Below are 19,798 nucleotides of genomic sequence, written 5' to 3' on the forward strand. Positions count from 1 at the left end.
TTAAAATGTGATCTCGTACAGGTAATTAAGAGAGTCATTGATCGAAAAGTCTAGAGCATTAATTTACATCTGAAAATCTCGCATTGAATTAGTACACATCTTGTTTTCACCAGACTTTTCTTAAAGTTTATCGTGTAAATTGTTGTGCCGTACGTATTATGGAAAATGCTTTGGGTTTTTTTTTTTTTTTAAACAAAAACTCTTTAATTGCTAGATGTAAAAATTAATATGTAAGTGGCATATCAATATCCAACATATTAGCTGTTTATAAATTATAATAAAAGCGCCATAGCTCTTTTCATACATACATATATACGTATCATGCATATTACGTACCTACACACAAATACAATTCATATATATATATATATATATATATATAGTCCCGCTACTATACTCTTATGAGTATAGTCTATTTTGTACTCATAAGTTTTTGGCTGTTAGATCTATTTCTTTGATCATGTCCACCTGTTAGGTCATACTATTCAACCAACTATCCACTCAACCCTAGGGGACCACCATTAAGCTAATCGGAAACCACTATTATCCTAACCGCACATCTCTTCAGCCAATGGTCGAAAATTTATGAGTACAAAGGGGGTTATACTCATAACTGTTATATCTATACTTTAATCAATTTCACCTTTTAAATCATACTAATCAACCAACCACCACTAAATCCCAAGTGATCAGTAGCATCCTAATTAACCTTAGAATTTTTTATCCAATGATTAAAAATTCGATAGTAAAAGTACTCAAATGCTATTAATAATAATCCAGCCCAATATATATATATATATATATATATATATATATGAGTCCGGTTACTATGCTATCGGTAGTACGGAGCGCTCCGTGCTACCAAGTTGTTTTCAATAATGCGCCTTACATAAATATAGATGTAGAAATTAAGTCATTCCAATTTGCATTTTCATACACGAAAAAAGGGCGGCAAAGTTGTTCGCATATGTGTACATGTATATACGGTCGGTGGATGGAGAACGAATATTTATCTTGATTGTATTTTTAAGATCAACTATTCGACGTTAACTGTTAAACAACAATGTGTAAATGTACATGGCGATTCTATCTGGCACGTATTTTGCTGGTAAAGATGAGAGCAATTCTCGTGTCATTTCCACATGGAAATTCCCCGGCCAATTCACTTGCACCTACTATATAAGAACGTATTGACTACCTGCGGAGTCAACCGTACGTACGTAATGAGCTTGGAATAGACCGAGCTCGAGCTGGGTCGGAGATGCACCCTCTTCTAAGAAGTTCTCCGCGGGCCTTCACAGCAATTCAGCGTAGAATTTATGTTGTTATTTGTTGGTTGTACGGAGACTGCCGGATTTGTTGGGGCCTTTTGTTAATTAATTAATAATAAAAAACAAATGGCCCCACGCATATAGCCCCCCACCCAGCGCCCAGGCTGTCCCATGGCCCGTGGGATCTCCGCTATAAATGGAGCGCTAGATATCTCCCTCCATTTCTCCGAGCAACGCTACTGCCGCTACTGCAGCTCCCGTACAACACACCCAATTAATACAGCCGCTACTCTCCCCGTGCGTGTGTCTCCCTCTCCCTCTCTCTCTCTCTCTCTCTCTCTCTCTCTCTTCCTCATAGATCTCTCGCTCTCTATATATGTTGCTTTTGCCTCCTCAAATTAATTAATTCTTAATTTATTTCCTCCATAATAACAATAATAATAATAATAATAATAATAACAATAATTTGCAATTAAATTAATTCTGCGTGCGTGCGTGCGTACGTACGTAGGTATATATATAGCGCGCGCGCAACGCAACGCAACGCAACGCAATGGCACCGATGTTCAGCGTCCGGCGCAGCGAGGCCGTGCTGGTGGGTCCGGCCGAGCCGACTCCCCACGAGTTCAAGCGGCTCTCCGACATCGACGACCAGGAAGGCCTGCGCTTCCACATCCCGGTCATCCAATTCTACCGCAGCAACCCCTCCATGGCCGGCCGCGACCCCGCCGAGGTCGTCCGCCACGCCCTGGCCAAGGCCCTCGTCTTCTACTACCCCTTGGCCGGCCGCCTCAGGGAAGGACCCGGCCGCAAGCTCTACGTGGAGTGCACCGGGGAGGGAGTGCTCTTCATCGAGGCCCATGCCGACGTCCCCCTCCACCACTTCGGCCACGCCCTGCAGCCGCCGTTTCCCGGCCTGGACGACCTCCTCTTCGACGTCCCCGGCTCCAGTGGGGTGCTTCACTGCCCCTTGCTGCTCATCCAGGTACATATTATATATTATATATTATATATATGCCTCCAAATTAACTCATATATACTCTTCGAGATTACTACACTACTATTAATTAATGGGCATTTTAAGACGTATTAATTAATATCCCGTTAATAATAATATATAATTAAATTCCCATTTTCGTATTTGTTCCTTAAAAATTAAACTCGTTATATACAAATCGACAAACTCCCGGAGAACAGAACAGAATCTTCTATTGAGAGGAGCAAAAGAGATCGAATTTTCATATATACTCTTCGAGAACTTGGGCTTTTAATTAACGAAAAACTTCGATTACGTACGTACCCCCAAAAAAGTTCACGTGTATATAGTACGATGTTCCGCCGAGATTTATTAATTTACTTATTATTATTTTTTTTTACTAAATTAATTTTAATAGGGCATACATGTGGCAGTGCTGTAAATACACCGATACAGCTAGCAGAAAATAGATGATGATTGATCCCCTACGAGTAGCGTATACATATAGAAGCTAGCATCGATCATGATATTTAATTAATTGGCAGGGATATATAAGTAAAATTGAGCAATTAAGCTCTTTATGCAAGAGATCGATCCAGACACTAATTAATTAAAATCACTATTATTGGTTATAGATCAGGTACATCTATAGTACTCAAGCAAATTACTGTTCTGTTTGTACTTCTGGCAGAAACTGACGATATCTTTCTTTTTGGTGACTTTACATCATATCATTTCAAACTGTCAATATACAGTTTATTTCTAAAATTAATACATTTTCTAAAAATTTACGTGTATAATAATTGAAAAGGTATAAAATCATATTCGGACACTTCAAATATATATACCACTCTTGTGGTGTAGCAGAGATTTAATTAATCTTAAAATCAGGAAAGTGCTTTAGTATTAGTCCAGTGGAACAACTATATATATGCCGACTATCATGTGACTATACGCCGACTGTCATGTGACTCCCTGAAACTCCCTTCCAATAATTGGCCACTGGTTAATCTATTAACGAAGTCTTGAAACAAGCTACTATGATCGGTCTTTAGATTCCTGCACCTTACTTTTTTTTCTTTTTTCTACTTTCTCCCTCCTCTCTTTTCTTTTTTTTTTCGCTTCTTCTTACTATTTTTTTATCTATTTTCGAAGACCGAAACTACTTTCACTTTGTATGTCTAGTTTATTTTACTTAATGAATAAAGTAGATAGCTCGCTATCTGTTTCATAAAAAACAATAATAATAATTGGCCACTGGTGCAGTAGTGGAGCAAGTCAAAGAGACAATTAATAATGGCACAAGTTGCTTTTGAAAAAGGGGTAACGAAGAAAGGCGTAGAGTAAGACTAATTAGTTTAACGTCTCTTTCGGATTTAGCATCTATAGTATTCCCTCTCTATATATACTTTGTATTTTAGAGTAGTGCCTGGCCACCTGCAGTTTATATATAGTCAAAAAAAAAAAAACAAAAAAAAAAAAAAAAGAAGAAGGAAGGAGGAGGAGGAGGAGGAGGAGGAGGAGGAGGGAGTACTTTAGTGCCAAATGATAGAGAGTAAGTAATCGGGTACGTTCGAAGAACACGTACTTGAGCTGTTTGTAGCTAGCTTTTGCCTTCGCATTCCGTACTTTCGTTAATTATTGCAGGTAGGTAATACGTACATGTGTTGTTTTGCGAAGGAAACTAACTGACGTGTATATATATATATATATATTGTTTTTGGCGAACTGAGCTAACTAACTGCTAGCCAGTTAGTTATTGTTATTTTTTAAAACTGCTAGCCAGCTACAAATTAAGATGTAGAGTAATATACATATGATTAATTAAGTAGAGCGGTGTGGTGTGGGTATATGCTATATACATGCAGGTGACCCGGCTGGTGTGCGGCGGATTCATCTTGGGCCTCCGGCTGAACCACACGATGTGCGACGCCCCCGGGCTGATCCAGTTCATGGACGCCGTGGCCGAGCTGGCCCGCGGCCTCCCCGCGCCCAGCGTCCGGCCCGTGTGGGAGCGGCACCTGCTGGAGGCGCGCGACCCCCCGCGGCCCAGCTTCCGGCACCGCGAGTACGACGAGGTGGCCGACACGAAGGGCACCCTGGTGCCGCTGGGCGACATGGCCCACCGGTCCTTCTTCTTCGGGGCCCGGGAGATGGCGGCCCTGAGGAGCCACGTCCCCCCGCAGCTCCGCAAGAGCTCCTCCGCCTTCGAGATCCTGACGGCGTGCCTGTGGAGGTGCCGGACGGCGGCCCTGGCCCCCGCGCCGGAGGAGGAGGTGCGCATTATCTGCATCGTGAACGCCCGCGGCAAGGCCGAGGGCGTGGTGCCCAGCGGCTACTACGGCAACGCCTTCGCCTTCCCCGTGGCGGTGTCGAGCGCGGGCAGGCTCTGCGCGGAGCCGCTGGGGTACGCGGTGGAGCTGGTGAAGGGGGCCAAGGCGGAGATGAGCGACGTCGAGTACCTGCGCTCGGTGGCCGACCTCATGGTGCTGCGCGGCCGCCCGCACTTCGCCGTCGTGCGGGCCTACCTCGTGTCCGACGTCAAGCGCGCCGGCTTCGGGGACGTGGACTTTGGGTGGGGGAAGCCCGTGTACGGCGGCCCGGCCAAGGGCGGGGTGGGAGCCATCCCGGGCGTCGCCAGCTTCTACATTCCCTTCACCAACGCCCAGGGGGAGCGCGGCGTCGTCGTCCCCGTCTGCCTGCCCGGCCCCGCCATGGACAAGTTCGTCGCCGAGCTCCACACCTTGCTCGCGCAACCCACTACCCCCGCCCAACAGCCCTCCTCCGCACTCCCCATCATGTCCGCGCTCTGATCTACATTGATTGACCATCTCATGAATTAAGGAACACGCAAGCAGCTGCCTAGCTACCAACCTCCGATTAATCAAATCAAATTAATTGAATAAGCCGGTCGCAATATATATTATCTCTCAGATGATGACCACCAATGGTGATCACGTCGCAATATATATACTTGTTAGTAATTACTAGTTAGGGAGGGAAGAAAGAATCGATCCATCTCTTTGTTCGTGCTTTCTGTATATTTGGGCAGAATAATCTGCGTCTTTGTACTGTGTGCCACGTGTGAGATAATGAAAAGTTGAATAATTTGTGTTCTCTCTCTTTTTTAGATCTGTCTGTGAGAAAAAAAAAAGGGAAAACTTCAAAAACTCCCCCTATGATTTCATAGTTTTTCATTTTGCCTCCATGTGGTTTAAAATGTATCAATTTGTCCCCTTGTGATTTCTTTTTACTCTTTTTCTTATTAATTTCATTATTTTTTTTTTCTTAAATAAGTGATAAAGTTAAAATTAAAGGGTACTAAAATAAATATTTGATAAATCTAGATGGCTATCTGAAGTTTTTTGTATATAATTTAATGAAATATTAACGGAAAAATTACAGAAAAGATAAAAATGAAACCACAAGGGAGTAATTTAATATATTTTAAACCACAGGAGGACAAAGTAAGAAACTACGAAACTACATGGAATTTTTTTGAAGTTTTTCCAAAAAAAAAAAAAAAACCCTCGTGGTTGTAATTCTCTGATGAGTCTCTCTCTCTCTCTCTCTCTCTCTCTCTCTTATTTTTCGTTTGAGATTCAATTAGGGAACGGTCATAGGCTGGGCCTGACCCGTCATGACCGACAGTTGTATGGCATCCGCTATTGCAACAGTAGATGGGACCGGCCTGTGGACGTGAGGAGAGGGCGCTTAGCTTCGTTTAATTGAGAGTTAGCGTCCAGCGCAAACTTTGCGCTTTGTTCTCGTCCCAAAATTGAACATTTCCGTAACAATAACTATATAAATTGGACATCATATGTTGAGTAGATGGTGATTTAAATTTTTTTAAACCTCGGATGACAAATTGCAATCAACCCATGGTTACGAAAATGGACAATTTGTATTACTAAACTATAGTACTCTAGCAACTGAAGTTTTTGCTTGAATCGTCTACAATTTAATTTATAAAAACAACTCCCCGCCATTAGTTCAAACGTAACATTTTTAACATATCAAAATATTTTAAACATACGTGCCTGCAACATGCAGAGTATAAAATATTAGAATATTAAAATATTATCGTTATAGCGACTTAAACTTTTATATATATATATATATATATATATAACTAACAAGCTCTTTAAAAAATAAAAGATTACAACTCCATTCAGGTAATTGTCTCAAACAAAATATTTCCTCATTTTAATTAGGAAGAGAAATGCTTGCTAGCTCTATAACAAAAAAAAGAAAGAAAAAAGAAAGATTGTAATTCGGATCCTGTGTACAATCTTAACACCTGCAATTAGGAAACTAACTATGACATGGCATATAGAAATTAACAAGAGCAGTAGGACTTTAATTAGTGTGATCGATTGAGCGGAGTGCATGACAGGACAGCACATTCGTCGGGTCAACAGTGTGAACCAACGGTCCGTGCAGGGGCCACAGGGACGAGGAATTCTATACTGTCACACTTACACCACGTCATCAATAACAAGCCAATCACATTCCTTCTTTTCAAACAAAAGTACAATAAAAATACTTTTTTACAATCATGATGGGACATATATTCTTAAAAGGATTAATTTGATTGGTTTGTTACGCCACGTCACTAATATACCCGTTGCATTCTAGAATTTTTCCACGGGGACGACCCCGCACGCAGGGTCAAGCAGCACTAATTCCATGCGCGTCGCCATCGCTAGTATGCAATGTTCGTGGAGATGTGAAAAATGTGAATACCGTATATGACTGGACTTATTACAGTCGAGAAAACGAAAAAAGAGAAAAAGAGCAAAACATGTGCCAGGTTAGGGTGTGCAGCACAACACCCGACACCGTGTTGGTGCGCGTGCTTTCGTTCACGTGATTCATGGTTAATTGGAAATTGATTATGTAGCCATGTGGTATGTCCATATTGGCGGGTTTTAATTTAACCCGATCCACTTAGGATGTGGGTTACGACTTATCCTAATAGGTTTAGGATAATAATAAATTATATGTTTCTTATCAGTTAAGAAACATATTTACTAGAGGATATCTATCATATCCTAGTTCTTATCCTAATCTCTTTGTAAGATTCAGGATATTTAGGGGTTCCGTTATTCTATATATACGTCCCCTTGTTTCTCCCATCTGAGACAATTGATATTCGAATTAATTCAATATTCCATTATTCTCTCTCTTCTTCCTCTCTGGGATTTCCACCTACGTTCTCGGGGTTTTGGAGTGTGGACATAGAAGAGGACTCTGGTAGCCCTCTTCGATTAACATCCGTCGCATCAGATCCGCAACCAATCCGTGGCGTAAGGCGTACGCGTGGGAGAAGGCGAAAAACGTGGGAGATCCAGAAGCATCGAGACAAGGACGATCCAAGAAGGCTTGTAAAACAAGTAATCCGATCCGATTCGGGCTCCCGGATACGTTGGCTATCCGGTTTGTAAGTTTCCGCTGCTTATTATTTCCAACAATTGGTATCAGAGCCTGCATGATTGTTTTCGCCTTATGATCATGCTTGTGATGCGTGTGTTTTAGATCGCATGTTTTTCGTTGATCAATCCTTGATGTAGATTCGTTCTGCAATTTTTTGGTTTCTTTGTGAAATCGGAAAAAAGAAAAAGAAAAATTAAATTAGTTTTATTTTTTCTGATCATCATAGGACATGTGAACTTTTTTTAACATATGTTGTTTTTTCGTGCATTTTTTTACTGCGAGCGGGCTTGACGCGACCTACCGCGGGCGAAAGCGCGCACCGCGCGCATCGCGCCGGCTCGGCCCGCTGCGGGCGTGGTGCGCACCGCGCGCATCGCGCGGGCTCGGCCCGCTGCGGACGAGGCGCTCTCCCACGCGACCTGCGCAGGTGCGGCCTGCTACGAACGCGGGCCCCCACCCGCACAGCCGCGCGGGCCCGGCCTGCTGCCGGTGTAGGCGCGACCGCCAGCACAGTGCGGGCCCGGCCCGCTGCGGGAGCGGGGCACGCCCGCCCGCTCCGCGCGGGCCCGGCCTGCTGCGGGTGCAGGGCGCGCCAGCCCCATGCGCGCGGGCCCGGCCCGCTGGGCGAGCGGGGCGCGCCCGCCCGTTCCACGCGGACCCGGTCCGCTGCGGGTGCGGGGCGCGCCCGCCCCCTGCGCACGGGCCCGGCCCGCTACGGGAGCGGGGCGCGCACGCTCGCTCCGCACGGGTCCGGCCCGCTGCTGGAGCGGGCGCACCCGGACGGGCCCGGCTCGGTGCTGGGCCCGGCCCGATGCGGGCGCAGGCGCGCACCCACGCACTGTGCTGGCCCGCAGCACTCAGGCCGGCCCGCTGCTGGCGCTGGCCGCACCTGCTGAGTGCAGGGACGAAGCTCTTGCGCGATTCGGGAGGGCTTCTGGCCTCGGCCCTTCCTGCTACGCGCCGAAAGGGCTCGGCCCGACTGTGATGATAAAGTAAGTTTTGCCCTTTAAATAAAATAATAATATATATCTTTTTCCTGCATGATATTTGATATATATATTTCCTGCGTAATTTTTTTTGGATACTTATTATGCCATTTTTTTAGAATATGCATGTGTTGTTTATCCTATGTGGGTGTTTTTTTTGCTTATGTAGCATGATATTTTATTGGCATATAAGTACTTATGTTATTCGGTGATTTTTTAACAAAATTTAATTTTGGAAAGACGGGTTCGACGTGTGCAGCATTCCTGTAGAATATTTATTTTCTGATGTACATCTTGTAGTGATGTAGTAGGTTTTAATTCTGAAAAAGGTGATGTAATAATTAAGGCCATGTAAAGGAATGTGTTTTGCGCAGCGTCGACGTTTTTCAAATTAAATTTTGGCATAAGTACTTATTTTTTTTATCTGTGTGATGACATCATGTGATTTGTTCTTCATGTATAAATTTTTTTTAAGGATGTGTTCTTTCAAAATGGATCAGTTTTAATTTTGAATAAGTTTCAAAATTAGTAGAAAAATTAATAAGATTGTAATATTTTGAATCGATACTGGGTGATGATTACGAGCATAGCGAAGTTTTCGATCCCGTTGTGTCGAGGATAAAAGTTTCAATCTTGTTAATTTTTTGGAAATATGTGCCTAATGTCCAAACCTATTTTTGAATGTAGTGAAATAACTTCCAAGAACATCATAGCTGATCTCACCAGGGGTGATAAGCTAGATGTAAAGAATTATGATATTTGGCACAGGAAAATGCAATACCTGCTTAATGAACAAGGGGTTCTTGAAACTCTATCTGTCAAAAGAGTCTTGCCTGCCGAAGGCACAGCTTCTGAGCATGAAAAGGAGATCTATAACAAATGGATCAAGGAGGATCGAACTGCTCGGTACACTATGTTGAGTGCCATGCAAGACGACCTCATTGGACAGTTTGAGATCTTTGAAACTGCCAAGGACATGTGGGACAATCTGAAGATTACTTTTGGTCAAACTTCATCTATGAGGCTACGTGCCTTAAATCTCAAGTTTCTACAGTATATTAAAGACCCGAAGCATTCAATGGCTGAGCACCTTCGTGTGATGAGCGCCATGATTCGGGACCTTAAGACTGCTGGAAACGAGCTCACTGATGAGCAACAAGTTCTAGCAGTGATTCGTTCACTGCCTGATACTGAATGGTCCCAGATGAAGCCTCTGATGACGCATAGCGAGAACATTAAAATGTTTAATGACATCTCGCGCCATCACGATCTCGAGGCAGAGCGCTTGGAAGCGAATCGTTCTATCGCTCTTGTTGCACGCTCCGAGAAACGCAGTGGAATCGCACCCAAAGCGTAAGAAGCGTTACAATAATTGAGCGCAGAAAAGTCGAAATCAAATTCCCTATGGTGGAGTTGGAAAGCTTTGTTGAGCCATTTTTGACAGAGATCGCCTAGATATTTTCTTTCATAGTACTTTATTTGGATATGGTACATTAGTTGATGGTTTCTTTAAATTAGATTTGGAGGATGATTCGTTTGCATTTACTACTTCTACTTCTTTTCTTCTAATCTCTGCGATGAATCCGTTAAATGGCATGCCGGATTAGGCCATATAGGTCAAGACAGAATGAATAGACTGGCTCGAGAAGGCCTTTTGGGGTCTCTCGCCAAAGTTGATCTATCTGTGTGTGAGCCTTGTCTGGCTGGAAAGGCATGTAAAAAGCCTTTTGGTAAGGCTACTCGTGCCTCTCATATTTTAGAGCTAATCCACTCTGACATTTGTAGGCCAATGAATGTGAGGGCCCGGCATGGTGCGTGCTATTTTCTCACATTCATTGATAATTCTTCCCGTTATGGATATGTCTATTTACTTTCTCGCCGATCTGAAGCTTTAGATTGCTTCAAGCGCTTCGTTGCGGAGGCTGAGAATCAAATAGAAAGAAGTGTAAAGGCGCTTCGCACTGACCGAGGTCGTGAGTACTTGTCTGATCAATTCAAGACTTATTGTGAGGAAAAGGGCATTAGTAGACAGCTCACTATTCCTGGTACTCCGCAACTAAATGGTGTTGCAGAGCGAAGGAACCGTACTCTATTAGACATGGTTAGGTCGATGATGGCGCAAGCGCAACTTCCTATAAATTTTTGGGGAGATACGCTTTTGACTGCAGCCTACATCCTTAATCGAGTCCCTAGCAAATCAGTGCCTACTACCCCATATGAGTTATGGAGCGGTAGAAAGCCAAGTTTACACTACTTACGCCCTTGGGGTTCAGCTGGATATGTTCACAGCCCCTCACATAAATTCGGAAAACTCGGCCCCAAAGCAAGCAAGCATGTGTTCATCAGATACCCTGAAAATTCGAAGGGTTATGTGATGTATGGTGAACACCCAGATGGTGGTATGACCGAGATTGAGTCTCGTGATGTAGAATTCCTAGAAAGAAATTTTCCAAGCATTGGTGAAATGCGAAGAGACGTCGGATTGTATGAGTTACAGGACGACGATACCCCATCTGCTATTGATGGTGATCGGTCACTTCCCAAAGTCGCTGAAGGAAGTGGTAGCGATCCTCCGGCTAGTGGGAGTGCTTCGTTGAATGAGAGCATGCCCTTGGAAGTCGGCAGTTCGGACCATCCATTGCGTAGAAGTGAACGTGGACATATTCCCCGTCGACATTCTGATCGAAGGGGATATTTTCATGAGTACTCCGCTCAATGACGATGAACCTTCTTCTTATAAAGAAGCTCTGCAGACGTCAGCTTGCAGTGAGTGGATGGCTGCTATGAAAGATGAGATGGATTCCATGAGCAAGAACCAAGTATGGGAATTGGTTGACCTTTCGCCTGGGCGCAAGTCTATTGGAAATAAATGGTTTTTAAAAATTAAGCGCAAGGCGGATGGATCAATCGATAAATACAAGGCTCGGCTCGTGGCTAAGGGATACACTCAGAGGCAAGGGGTAGATTACAACGAGACGTTTGCTCCCGTTGTTCGATTTCCCTCTATTCGTTTGATTCTAGTCTTAGTGGCACACCTAGATTTGGAAATGCTCCAAATGGATGTCAAGACAGCTTTTCTCAATGGAGAATTAGCAGAGGAGATCTATATGGATCAACCTGAGGGTTTTGTACTCAAAGGTCAAGAAGACAAAGTTCGTCGTCTTAAAAGATCCATTTATAGTCTCAAGCAGTCGTCGAGATAGTGGTATTTCAGGTTTCATGAAGCCATCACCTCTATTGGTATGTCCATGATAGAGGAGGACCACTGTATATATATCAAGAAAACAAAGAATGAGATTTTGTTTCTCTCTCTATACGTCGACGATATACTATTGACTGGAAATGACATGGAGTTAATCAATACCACTATGGAGTGGTTGTCTCTCAATTTTGAAATGAAAGACATGGGTGATGCGAGCTATGTGCTCGGAGTAAAGGTCATCCGTGATCGCTCTAGAAGGCTTCTTGGTTTGTCTCAAGAATCTTATATTAAAAAGGTTCTAGAGCGTTTTATTATGCATCATTGTAAACCCGTTGACACTCCAGTGGAGAAGAATCAAACTCTGAGTCTTGATCAGTGCCCTAAAACGGATAAAGAAAAGGAGGAAATGAGTAGGGTTCCTTATGCGAGTGCAATTGGCAGTTTGATGTACGCTATGATGTGTACTCGACCTGACATTTGCTTCGCTGTTGGTTTGGTAAGTTGTTACCATAGCAACCCAGGACCCATTCATTGGCAAGCGGTGAAGAGAATCCTTCAATATTTAAAAGAAACTAGTGATCTCATCCTATACTTTCAAGATGGGGACTTGATTGAAAGAATATAGCGATACTAGTTATGGCGATGAGTGCAGGTCCACCTCAGGCTATGTGTTTGGAAGTGGCGCAATTTTCTAGCATAGTAAGAAGCAAGGCTGCGTTGCCTTGTCTACTATGGAAGCGAAGTATGTTGCTTGATCAGCAGCCGTTTTAGGAGGCTGTTTGGCTAAGGAGATTTCTCCAGCGACTCGACTTTGTGATTCGAGTCGATGAACCTGTTGAGATATTCTCTGGCAGCATAGCTGCCATGGAGTATGTGAATGACTCCAAGTATCATGGCAGGACAAAGCATATTGATATCTGTTTTCACTACATTCGAGATATAATTAAGCTAGGCGAGGTCGTTCTTAAACATATTTCCACCACTAGGATGGTGGCTGATCCGTTGACCAAGCCGATAGCTAGGGATGTGTTCCAGACCCACGTTGGGAGTTTGGGTCTTCGTAGGTTTTGATTTATGGACATTATTTTGTATTTTACGCTTTATTAATGAAATGTGTTTTTTCTGTTAATGTGATTGCGTAATTGATACTAGTAGGCACATATTCGTTAAGTCACCGGGCTCAGATCAGCCCACTCACACGGATGATCGCCCTGGCACCTAGGTGGTGAGCAGGATGAGACTAAATAATCATATTGAACTTGAGTAGTTGTAATATGATTGCTTTGTTCATATACGTTATGAATAAAGTGTTAATGTAATTTAAAAGTCGCCTTAATTAGTTTAAGATGAGACTCTCAAGAGTCAGATATGATTTTTTGGTGAAATTTCATATCGAGCCTGTATAGTAGCCGAACCTAAGTGCTCAGGTTAGAGAGATGACTTGAGTTGTGGTGGTTAGATACCTTAGTGGTACCTAGACCAAGGTTCGTATGGCGTTCTTTCAGAGCGTGACATGTCCCATTGAGTGGGAGCTCCGCCATAGCATACATATCATACTGTATGTGCTTGTCGACCAGTTAGTAGAGTGACATAAGCTCTTCCCTCCATGTCACTGTGTGAGCACTAACCCTTTTGTGCCCTCGACTTAGAACTACGTTATGAAGTGGAGGTCAAAAGTAACTAACTTAGCGTGTATCTCAGGGTCATGAGAAAATACGATCTCGCGGAGCACGTCTAGTAAAGTGCTTGGACCAATATGGATTAACGTGAGGGGCTGAGGAAGATGTTTCGATAACACACCACGTAAGTCTTGTGACTCATTGCCCGGGCGGTTATCTCGGTTGTGTTACTTGAGATAATCATGAGTACGAGAAATTATGGTGGGGTCGAGCCCTGCCATTACAGGAGAGGGACTTTGTGACGCTTGATTCGGTGTGTGTTGGAACGTCTAGGGCATAGACGAATTAAGTCAGTGATGTGCTATGTTAGTTGGGTGGTGACTTAATATAGCACTCCTGCATGTGTTTCTTTCGTCAGGTCGCACGCTCCATTACCCGTATGAAGAGATGAATGAGTGAGAGAGAATTGGCCAATGTGGCCAAGTGGGAGATTGTAGCCATGTGGTATGTCCATATTGGCGGGTTTTAATTTAACCCGATCCACTTAGGATGTGGGTTACGACTTATCCTAATAGGTTTAGGATAATAATAAATTATATGTTTCTTATCAGTTAAGAAACATATCTACTAGAGGATATCTATCATATCCTAATTCTTATCCTAATCTCTTTGTGAGATTCAGGATATTTAGGGGTTCCGTTATTCTATATATACGTCCCCTTGTTTCTCCCATCTGAGACGATTGATATTCGAATTAATTCAATATTCCATTATTCTCTCTCTTCTTCCTCTCTGGAATTTCCACCTACGTTCTCGGGGTTTTGGAGTGTGGACATAGAAGAGGACTCTGGTAGCCCTCTTCGATTAACATCCGTCGCATCAGATCCGCAACCGATCCGTGGCGTAAGGCGTACGCGTGGGAGAAGGCGAGAAACGTGGGAGATCCAGAAGCATCGAGACAAGGACGATCCAAGAAGGCTTGTAAAACAAATAATCCGATCCGATTCGGGTTCCCGAATACGTTGGCTATCTGGTTTGTAAGTTTCCGCTGCTTATTATTTCCAACAGATTAATTAGTAGGTACTTGGATACGCCAATTAAGTGGTTCACTGTGTGTATGTACCATGTAGTAGTCCATCCATCTACTATTGCAACCCCCTATAAATAAACTCCTTGTATCGATCGAAGAAACAAATTAAATTTCAATCAAGCAAACACTTTTGCTGTAACGACCAAATTAAATATTTTTTTCTTTCTTTTTTTTTTGTGATAACGGCTGAAATAGATGGGGCCATGAAATACAACGGTTCCGAATCTGAAAATATATAGTCGAGAAACTATTATGGTATTTGCCAAAACTATTAAGAATCAAAACCGATTTCAATATTGACAATCATACGTACTCTTACTCAATTTTCGACAAAGTATAAAAATTAGACATATGGCAAATTTTGAATCGGTGACCGACGCCATTAGACTTGCTCTATCGTATTTCAACTATATAGAAAATAAATTTTGCGATTTTTTTACATCATTTACCTAGTGATCGAAAGAATTCAAAATCAATACTTGAAAATAAAAATCTCACAAATCTTATAATGTAACATTAAAATTTTTTATCAGAGATATTGATTTTGTTGTAAACAGTATAAAAAATTTTTTATCAAAATTTTATCTGATTTGAATATTTATACACCATTAAACTTGTAAACGACATACATCAACTATTAAAAACTATTAATTTTAAATCCTTTTGATCATTAGGTATCAAAAATTCACAAAAAATATTTTCTAATTACTTCAAATATTGTGAATCAAGTTTAACGGAACCGATCGTCGATTTTGAAGTTTCATCATCAATGGCTTAGGTGCACCGAGATGATTTTGAAGTTTCATCTCAATTTTTCTTCTCTTTAAATTTCTTCTCAATTTCATTTCTCTCCCTCACATTAACTGTCCATCAAATTAATGAATGATTACAAACTTAGGAATATAAAGATTATTGTGCTCCTAATAACTAATAACGCAACAGCCTTGCGCACTATCTCTCTTTCTCTCTCTCTCTATATATAAACTGATTATATAATTATTGCTGATGGCAATTATTTAAATTTGAGTTAGTTATGATAGATATTTTTTAACAAAAAATGACAGACAAATTTTGACTTTTTTAATTTATTTTTTTTTTGGTAATTTTTTTGATAAATGAACCTTTTTTTGACAGAAAATAAATTTTAATTTCTCTTTTTTCTTACGCAAAATAAATAACATCACGAAACAAGATTTAAATCTCTTTTTTTCTCAAATAGATAACCTTTCTCTTTTTTCTTAAATATTTCCATATCATTTCATATGTTTTCTTTATAATTGAATATTTCTAGATTATCTCAATATTAACCATTAATTAAGTGTTATATTAATAATTTATTGATTGCAATCGATAATCAAATTTAAATTTAATTTAAAATATATATTTAAATTTTATTCTTATTTATTTTTATAATTTTATTTTATATTAAATTCATAGTTGAAATTTAATTACACAATTTAAAATTAAATTAAATTTTGGATATCAAACATAAATGAATAATTAAAAATTTTAATTAATATGGATCAATTAAATTTTAAATTAGAATTAAAGGTGAATTAAAATTTTAATATTCTTAGTTCAATCACATACCTAATTTTCGGATTCGTCAAAATTCACAAAACATATGAAAATATTCAACGTATGGATAAAAGAATTGATTATATAATTATTGCTGGCAGCAAATATTTAAATTTGAGATCGGATGTGATAGATATTTTCTTACAAAATATGATAGTTGAATTTAACATTTTTAAATTTTAAAATTTTGTTGTAAAAAGAATTGAGGAAAGTAAATTTAAGCCAAAACAAAAAGTACAAGAAATGACCTATAAATTAGGTAGTTGGGCCGGGTAACAGCCCAAGTGTTGAGTCCAGTAGTCAATTGATTTGGCCCGTATGGCATCGAGATTTGCTCTCACATTAGGCCGGGTTACATTTTGATGTGTATTTCAAAGCCCGTTGCTGTGTCATCTGCTTTTGTCTCAAAAAATGTTTTTCCCACGACTTTTCGTCAGAAAACTTCCTTCCAAGTTATGCTTACTGGGCGGTGGGCGTAATGCTGGGATCGAGGGCCGCTGTACGTTAGATAAATGCACCAAATCCAAAATATTCATTTTAATTTTAAAATTTTTAAATATTTGACAAATAGTTATGAATTTGAATCAGCTATTTATCTTATAATGTTTCCATTTCTATTATTAGTATATGATTTGAAAATTATATATGTATATATGGAGAGAGAGAGAGATAGTTATGTTAGAATACTATCGAGCACCCATTTTATTTTTTATGATGGAGCCTCTAAATCGATGGTTGGCATCATTGAAAATAATTTATACCACATGCATTGTTTAGAAATTAAATTTCAAATCTTTTCAGTATCATTGGCCTAATTATCAAAGGATTTCAAAATTTGTAATTTTAATGATCGATATTAAACATTTTTTTGTTTAACAGCGTAAAAATATCTAAATCAATTGAATTTTTGTTAGAGAACCTTTTAAACTATTTAAAACACGATCTATACTCTTGATCTTGATTACAAGAGTCTTATCATTATTTTTAAAAAAATATTCATTTTTAACCGTTTATTTTTGTGTCCATTCGATGCATAAGAGAATAATATTGAAAATATATTAAATTTAATTTATAAAAACTTCAAGTGGTATAGATTATGTTGAATAGTACCTATCATCGATTTGGGGCCTCCATCATAAAAAATAAATAGTTGGCAACGGCGGCCGTTTGCTGTAGATGGTATTCTAGCTCAACTCTCTCTCTCTCTCTCTCTCTCTATATATATATATATTCTCTCTCTCTCTCTCTCTATATATATATATATTCTCTCTCTCTCTCTCTCTATATATATATATATATATATATAGAGAGAGAGAGAGAGAGAGAGAGAGAACTAGGCTGGAATACTATCAATAGCACCAAGTTATTTGTGCTATTAGTTTTTTAGCCCTCAGATTGGGAAATGTGCGATTAGAATGATGTGGAGTCTCTAAGGTTGAGTGGGTGATTGGATGAATACTATAATCCAATGTGTAAAAATAATCAAAGGGGTTAATCTAACTGCAGAAAACTTGATAGCACCAAGTGTTTGGTGCTATCGATAGCATAGCAGCCAGACTCTCTCTCTCTCTCTCTCTCTCTCTCTCTCTCTCTCTCTATATATATATATATATATAACAAATTTTATGATTCATTCTTAAAATATTTTATTCAAAATTCATAATTTTAAAATATTTTCTTATTTTGCAATTTAATATAAAACAGAAAGTTGCAACTTAATAAACAAACTAATCCAGAAAGAGACCTATCAATTAGGTACTGGGGCCTGGGAACAAGCCTAGGTATCTAGTCCAGCAGTCAATGCATTCGGCCCGTATCACATTCAGATTTGGTCCGTCATTGGGCTGGGCTTTCTTTCTTATTTTGGAATTCAAGTCAAAACAAAAAGTTGACTGATCCAAAAATGAGACCTATCAATTTAGTACTTGGTGCCACTAAAAGCCCATGTTTTAGTCCACTAATCATTGGATTCGGCCCGTATCACATCCAGAGGTTGTCCGACATTGGGCCGGGCTATATTTTTTTTTGGTAGTATTAACCCGTGCCTCTGAGAGTCCGGTCACCGCCAGTGCGCTCACCTCCTCCCTAGTATTATCTGTTTTGCTGCAAAACAAATTTTTGGGTGGAGTTTTCCGATAAAAACTTTGAGGTTACACTTTTGGGCGGTGAGCATACACACACACACACACATAAAATACTTTTATTCAAAGTTCATAAGTTTTAAATACTTTTCTATTTTGAATTTGAGTTTGTTGGCAAATCTATTTTTTGCCGAAAAATTATTTTAATTTTTTTATGCAAAATAAGTAATGAAATAAAATAATTCTTCTTTCTCTAAGGAATAATTTTAGAACTATTTTATATCTTTTCATTTTAAGTGAACATTTTTATATTATTTCAATATTATCTACTAATATTTAGTTGTTATATTAAATTTTTATTGATTGCAACCAATAATCAAATTTAAATATAATTTCAAATGTATATTTATTTATTAATCTTATTTGATTTTAAACTTTTATTTCATCTTAAATTCAGAATTAAAATTTAATTATATGTTGAATATTTTTGTTTTGTTTTTTTTTTCGAATTCTAATGAATCCAAATTTAAGTATGTGTTTTAAACAAAAAGTATCAAAACTTTAAATCACATTTAATTCAAATTTTAAAAGGTAATTTACTCCTTTTTAATTAAAATTTGTTATTTGTTATTCAAATATGATATCCAAAATTAAATTTAATTCATTATTTAAAATCGAATTTTTTATAAAAAATAAAGAATTATCCAAATCTGAGTTAAAATATGAGAGATATTTTTAAAATTTTGTTGTGAACTTTTGATCGTAAACTTTTCTATAAATATGATCCAAAAATTTATGTTAATTTGAGATAACTATTAAAATAATTGTTACGTGAATTTGTACATACACTCAACTAATATATATATATGTAGAGAGAGATAGGGACAATATCTATAATATATGTTTAAATCATGAATTAAATATTTTGTCGGGATATTAAATTTGAATTAATAATTAAAAACTTTTAAGGAAAGTAGGTCAAAATTAAATTTTAAATTAAATATGAATTAAATTGTGGTATTTCTGGTTTAAAACATAAACTTAAATTTTGATTAGTTAGAATTAAAAAAATATACAAAAAAAATTAAATATATATAAAAAAATAGTAAAAATATATAATTATGATCGATAACAATCATCGAAATTTAAGTTATGATATGATAGAACTTTCCAAGTAGAATATAATAGATAAATTTATAGTTTTAAATTTAAATTTTACTGTACATTTTTTAATAACTATAATATATATATATTTTGTTGATTTANGAGAAGAAAAAAAAAAAACTTTTTTTTTTTTGTTTACAAAGTTGGCAATTTTCCACAATGTAAACTCCAGCACGTTTATACGTACTATTAATAAAATTCTCAATAAAATTTAGTTGTTTTATATATATATAATATCAATAATTTTTTACATGTCATTTTAAATTTAAATTTTGATATTTAAATAGATAATATAAGAGAAGGTAACAGCAGATAAGGAAGGGACTGATGCTAAGATGCTATCTGATTGGGTGAGCGGAAATCTAACCAGCTGCGCTGGTTTGCGCCCATGAGAC

At 39.0% G+C, this 19,798-nt stretch overlaps 1 protein-coding gene across 2 annotated transcripts; it reads left to right on the plus strand.

Annotated features, from left to right (window-relative positions):
• On the plus strand, window positions 1,474-5,377 carry LOC109713551 (benzyl alcohol O-benzoyltransferase-like). Of its 2 annotated transcripts, XM_020237659.1 has the most exons (3): window positions 1,474-1,568; window positions 1,783-2,256; window positions 4,116-5,377. In XM_020237659.1, the coding sequence occupies exons 2-3, from the start codon at window positions 1,825-1,827 to the stop codon at window positions 5,058-5,060; spliced, it is 1,377 nt and encodes a 458-aa protein (XP_020093248.1). In that variant the 5' UTR covers window positions 1,474-1,568; window positions 1,783-1,824; the 3' UTR covers window positions 5,061-5,377. The 2 variants fall into 2 exon arrangements, with proteins under 2 accessions (XP_020093248.1, XP_020093249.1); XM_020237660.1 differs by having other exon boundaries at window positions 1,487-2,256.

Source organism: Ananas comosus, linkage group 8 (genome assembly GCF_001540865.1).
Source record: "Ananas comosus cultivar F153 linkage group 8, ASM154086v1, whole genome shotgun sequence".
NCBI lineage: Eukaryota > Viridiplantae > Streptophyta > Magnoliopsida > Poales > Bromeliaceae > Ananas > Ananas comosus.

Bases quoted from the DNA above. Each gene is read 5' to 3' on its own strand.
- LOC109713551 (XM_020237659.1), top strand. From the start codon at position 1,825: ATGGCACCGATGTTCAGCGTCCGGCGCAGCGAGGCCGTGCTGGTGGGT. The intron at 2,257-4,115 runs GTACATATTATA...ATATACATGCAG, and splicing joins GCCCCTTGCTGCTCATCCAG to GTGACCCGGCTGGTGTGCGG.